The sequence below is a fragment of the Aplysia californica genome, unplaced genomic scaffold (genome assembly GCF_000002075.1).
Source record: "Aplysia californica isolate F4 #8 unplaced genomic scaffold, AplCal3.0 scaffold00102, whole genome shotgun sequence".
NCBI classification, from domain to species: domain Eukaryota; kingdom Metazoa; phylum Mollusca; class Gastropoda; order Aplysiida; family Aplysiidae; genus Aplysia; species Aplysia californica.
The window spans coordinates 151192-156574 of record NW_004797372.1 but is presented as its reverse complement, the minus strand read 5'-3'; the positions used below and the strand labels follow the sequence as shown (position 1 = coordinate 156574).

Sequence of the window (5383 nt, the reverse complement as noted above, 5' to 3'; positions counted from 1 at the left end):
GAGAGAGAGAGAGAGAGAGAGAGAGAGAGAGACAGAGACAGAAAATTATCCAAATAGTGAAAACCTGTTAAAAGTTTATTTGTTTCGGAAAGTGTTTTACAGCGCTCGCAACTGCATAAGGTCATATGAACCCACTTACAAAAGGAGACTTGAAGCTGAGCGTTGCTGCAATAGTCAGGGCAGAGTCCAGACACCGGAAGATGGCGCCAAACAGCATGAGTTTACCGATCCTGACAGGAATAAAAAAAACAAAGTTTGGTTTTTTTTTAAAACACTGAATGATATTCCTACTGAATATATAGAAGCAAAATAACAGCAGTGCCTTACAATGCAAACAAAAGATGTCACTGAATATTAATGTACCTGACATAGTAACAGAACAATGTTAATCAATATAAATATATCTGACTCAGGAAATCAACAATTTAAACCAATGTACCCAGCGTTGTGAAAGTATAATGTTACCATCAATTACATATGATAGAACAAATTAAATAAAAGACGTCAATCAATTAAATAAATGTACTTGACACAGAAAATAAATATCTCAATAGATATAAATGAACCTGACAAAGTAAATAAATAATTTCTCAACATAAATGGTCGCTTTTAAGCACAAGGGGGCTATCCCGAAAAATGCTGTTTTGAGAAAATCGAAGATAAAGTCTTTGCCCCTTGTTCAGTTTCTTTAAAAGACAGGGAAAGTTTTCTCTATAACCAAACAAATCTACACACCAAAGAAACCAAACTTCTCCTATAGGAAGGACAATGCCCACTTTTGGTGTTGGTAAAGATTTCCGGAAACCACAGAAATCTGGGTTAGCTCGCTTGTCCTTAAAAGCGACCAAATGTATTTGACATAAAAAAGATATTATGTCAATATGAACTGTACATAATGTTGTGATACATCAATATATAAATGTACAAGATTGTAAGAGTATTATGTCAACAACTGCACCAGACATAGCAAAAGCCTTATGTTAACAACTTGACAGTGAAAAAGTATTATTTAACAACTATACCTGAGAAGCAAATAGTCATAGTGTTATGTTAGTTTTAGTTTTAGTAGAGGTTTTACGGCGCTCGCAACTGCATAAGGTCATATGAGCACCAGAAGATAGAGGTGTTACAAGAGAGTAACAAACATAAAAAAGAAGGAGGGGAGATAAGAATGATAGATGTTTGATAGGAAAGAAGAAGCAAACCACTCCAGAGCACCCGCCAACCACCCACATAGGGTTATGTGAACAACTGTACCTGACAGTAAAATTGTTATGTTACCAACTGTACCTGACATAGCAAAAGTATTCACTTAAACAACCGTACCTGACATCTACAGGCAGAGATCCCAGATGGTAGCCCAAAGGAGTCAGATCCTGAAGAAGAAAAAATCCCATAGAAGCCAAAATATGAGATATTGTTTTAGTAGAGGTTTTACGGCACTCGCAACTGCATACGGTCATATGAGCGCCAAGGGGTGGATGTCAACAGAGAAGTTCTTACAGGGAATCAGACTTACTCTGCTCACCTCTCTAGCTTCAACAGGACAGAGTCTGCTTCGACTATCAAGGCACCCCGGAAATAGCGGGTCACAAGAGTGTGACAAACATACAAGAGAAGTAGAGGAAAATGACTATAGTAAGGATGAGGAAAGAAAAAGCAACAGTTCCCTGTTGTAGTTCAGGCACAATTATGAGCATGACATTGTTGGATCAGCCCATTTACAATTAGAATTAGAAATGTCCCCCTTTGGGAATGGCCTAAAGACACTTCGGTCTGTACACAACACAATGACAAACAACAATCTTATTCATCTCGCAGGGAGAAATTTGTCACGGTCATTTACAATGGCAGTGGATGTTACAAAAGTTAGGAGCACTCACACATACCACAAATAGGAAGGTCATCAAATATGTGTATTACACAAACACACACACTCTCTCTCTATCTCTCTCTGTCTCTCTCTTTCTGTCTGTCTGTCTGTCTGTCTGTCTGTCTGTCTGTCTGTATGTCTGTCTGTCTGTCTGTCTCTCTCTCTCTCTTTCTGTCTCTCTCTATCTCTCTTTGTCTCTCTCTCTGTCTGTCTGTCTGTCTGTCTGTCTGTCTGTCTGTCTGTCTGTCTGTCTGTCTGTCTCTCTCTCTCTCTTTTTTTTTTTTTTTTTTGTTTCATTTGTAGCACTGCGAGTTCAGTAACCTCACTGTTGTTGGAACAAAATAAGACATGAAACCAAAAATATTTAAAACAAAATTGACATAAAACCTAAGATAAATTAAGACAGAAACCACAAACTCAAAAAAAAACAAAATAGATATAAAATGCCAAAATCTGACAAATGTACAAGGAAAGAGCCAGAAACCTAAACTATAACAAAGTAAGACTCAAAGGCAAAACCTAAAACAACATAAGATTTCTATTTTTTCCTCTCCCCCCTCTCTCTCCCTCTCCCTCTCTCTCTCCCTCTCTCTCTCCCTCTCTCTTTTTTTTCTTCCTCCTTCCCTCTCTCTCTTACTCTCTCTCACTCTCTCTGTCTCTTCCTTCCCCCTTCCCTATATGTCTCTTTGTGCTCCCTCTCTCCCTTCTTTCTGTGTCTGTCCGTCTCTCTCTCAGTGTCCCTCACTCCTTCCTTCACCCTCCCACCCTCCCTCCCACTCTTTCCCTCCCTCCTCCCACTTCCTTCTTCCCACTCCCCCTCTCACCTCCTGTTTGTCCAAAGCCTCCAGGTCGCGTAGACAAGACAAGTCCCTCCTCTCCTTCCTCCCTTTCCCTCCTCCCTCTCTCCTCTCCCTCCTCCCCTCTCACCTCCTGTTTGTCCAAAGCCCCCAGGTCGCGTAGACGAGACAGGGCCCCTTGCACCGCCTCCTCACTTGGACTCTCCACCAGCTGGGACAAAACGTCCTGCAAACAAAAAAAAGTCTACCGTTTTACACCCCCATCAATACGGTAAAGGTCACTGGGTGAGAAGACAGGTTGCCTCAATCGTTGCTGTCAGGGCCAACCCATGCTGAAAGAGACTCAAAGTCACAGTAGACAGATAGAGATATTCAATGGAAGAGAAAAAAAGTGGTCTCAACCGGGAATTGAACTCATGACTTCAGCATGTGAAGGGGAGGAGCCTAACCACTACACCACAGACACTAACTAGTAACACTTTGCTGCTGACAGTAAGGTCAGGATAACTGCGTAAAGGGATAATTTGACGTTTCACACGCCGTGAAAGCTTTCAGTGTGTTTGTGTAGTTGTGGCTGTGTGTTTGTGTGTTTGTGTTTTTGTGTGCTTGCAGTGTGTTTGTGTAGTTGTGTGTTTGCAGTGTGTTTGTGTAGTTGTGGTTGAGTGGCAGTGTGTTTGTGTAGTTGTGTGCTTGCAGTGTGTTTGTGAAGTTGTGGTTGAGAGGCAGTGTGTTTGTGAAGTTGTGGTTGAGAGGCAGTGTGTTTGTGAAGTTGTGTGCTTGCAGTGTGTTTGTGAAGTTGTGGTTGAGAGGCAGTGTGTTTGTGAAGTTGTGGTTGAGAGGCTGTGTGTTTGTGTAGTTGTGTGCTTGCAGTGTGTTTGTGTAGTTGTGTGCTTGCAGTGTGTTTGTGTAGTTGTGGTTGAGTGGCTGTGTGTTTGTGTAGTTGTGTGCTTGCAGTGTGTTTGTGTAGTTGTGTGCTCGCAGTGTGTTTGTGTAGTTGTGGTTGAGTGGCTGTGTGTTTGCGTAGTTGTGTGCTTGCAGTGTGTTTGTGTAGTTGTGTGCTTGCAGTGTGTTTGTGTAGTTGTGTGCTTGCAGTGTGTTTGTGTAGTTGTGGTTGAGTGGCTGTGTGTTTGCGTAGTTGTGTGCTTGCAGTGTGTTTGTGTAGTTGTGTGCTTGCAGTGTGTTTGTGTAGTTGTGGTTGAGTGGCTGTGTGTTTGCGTAGTTGAGGTTGTGTGGCTGTGTGTTTGCGTAGTTGAGCGCGTGTGTTTGGGAAGCTGTTAACGTGCAGTGTGTTTGCGTAGTTGTGTGCGTGTGTTTGCGTGTTTCTGTGCTTGTGTGTTTGTGTAGTTGTGTCGCTATGTGCATGTGTGCTTGCAGTGTGTTCGTGTAGTTATGTAGCTGTAGTTGTGTAGTTGTGTGTGTGTGCTTGTGTGTTTCTGTGCTTGTGTGTTTGTGTAGCTGTGTGCGTGTGTGCTTGCAATGTGTTTGTGTAGCTGTGGTTGTGTGTTTGAGTAGTTGTGGTTGAGTGGCTGTGTAGTTGTGTAGCTGTGTGCATGTGTGCTTGCAATGTGTTTGTGTAGTTGTGGTTGAGTGGCTGCGTAGTTGTGTAGCTGTGTGCGTGTGTGCTTGCAATGTGTTTGTGTAGTTGTGGTTGAGTGGCTGTGTAGTTGTGTAGCTGTGTGCGTGTGTGCTTGCAATGTGTTTGTGTAGTTGTGTTAATGTAGCTGTGTGCTTGTAGTGTGTTTGTGCATTTGTGAATTTGTGCGGCATTTAATGATAATCATAATAAAATGCATGAGTATAGTACATCCCATTCAACAGAAAGCCAAATGCACTTAACAATCTACATTATTACCCTAGCATACCCTAAACCATTGAGAAATATTCCTAGATTCCTGAGTAGCATGCAGCGCAAGCATCTGATTAACCCTTAGAGCATGAGAAACCCTCTGACCGGGCCGGGACTTTATCGATGCGTAGCCCGATAAACCTGTTCACCTTTCTGGGAGTCACGCGGATCCAAGTGAGCCTGAGCCAGGGCCTACTGCTAGACTTAAATGTGTGTGAAAAAAAGTATTCACTGGCTCTAGATGTGAGGGAGGCAACTCTAAATAGTTTCTGTGTGGATATTTTGTTATTGAGAGTGACCTATTTGTTGTCTGGTCTATTTGTGGTGACCCATGTGAAATTTCCATCAAATGGCCGGGCACGGGGTATTCTAGGTTCTACAGAGTCAGGGTTCAAAGGGTGAAGCACTCAAACACTAAAAAAAACTGACGAGATCTTTTGCTGTCTATAGCCAGGTACCCATTCCACCTGGGTGAAGTAAGAGAAATTCACATGTTTTTCCCAAAGGCACAATGTTGGGGCCCCTGATGGGGTTTGAGCCCGCGACCGGTCAGTTGTGAGCCCAACTGCCTAACAAGTAGACCGCCAGTGCCACAGTGGTTGTGTGTGTGTGCTTGTGAAGTTGGTGAATGTTAGTGTGTGTGTGTGTGTATATGCGTGTGTGCGCGCGCGTGTGTGTGCGTGTGTGTGTGTATGTGTGTATGGTATATTGTGCTAGTGTATGTGCAATGTGTATATGGTTGGTTGTGTGTTTGCAGTTGGAGGTGTGCTTTTGTATAGTTCTGGTCATATGGTTGTGTATAGTTCTGGTCATATGGTTGTGTATAGTTCTGGTCATATGGTTGTGTATAGTTCTGGTCATATGGTT

General features: G+C 42.7%; 1 protein-coding gene across 1 annotated transcript in view; it reads right to left on the bottom strand.

The window, feature by feature from the left end:
- Window positions 1–5383, bottom strand: part of LOC101860158 (putative ATP-dependent RNA helicase DHX57) — a gene marked incomplete in the record, with an annotated part of 47974 nt that overhangs the window by 11177 nt on the left and 31414 nt on the right. Inside the window, 3 exon segments of the mRNA XM_013080835.2 lie at window positions 140–230; window positions 1327–1376; window positions 2801–2896. Of these exon segments, the coding sequence (XP_012936289.1) occupies window positions 140–230; window positions 1327–1376; window positions 2801–2896 (237 nt within the window).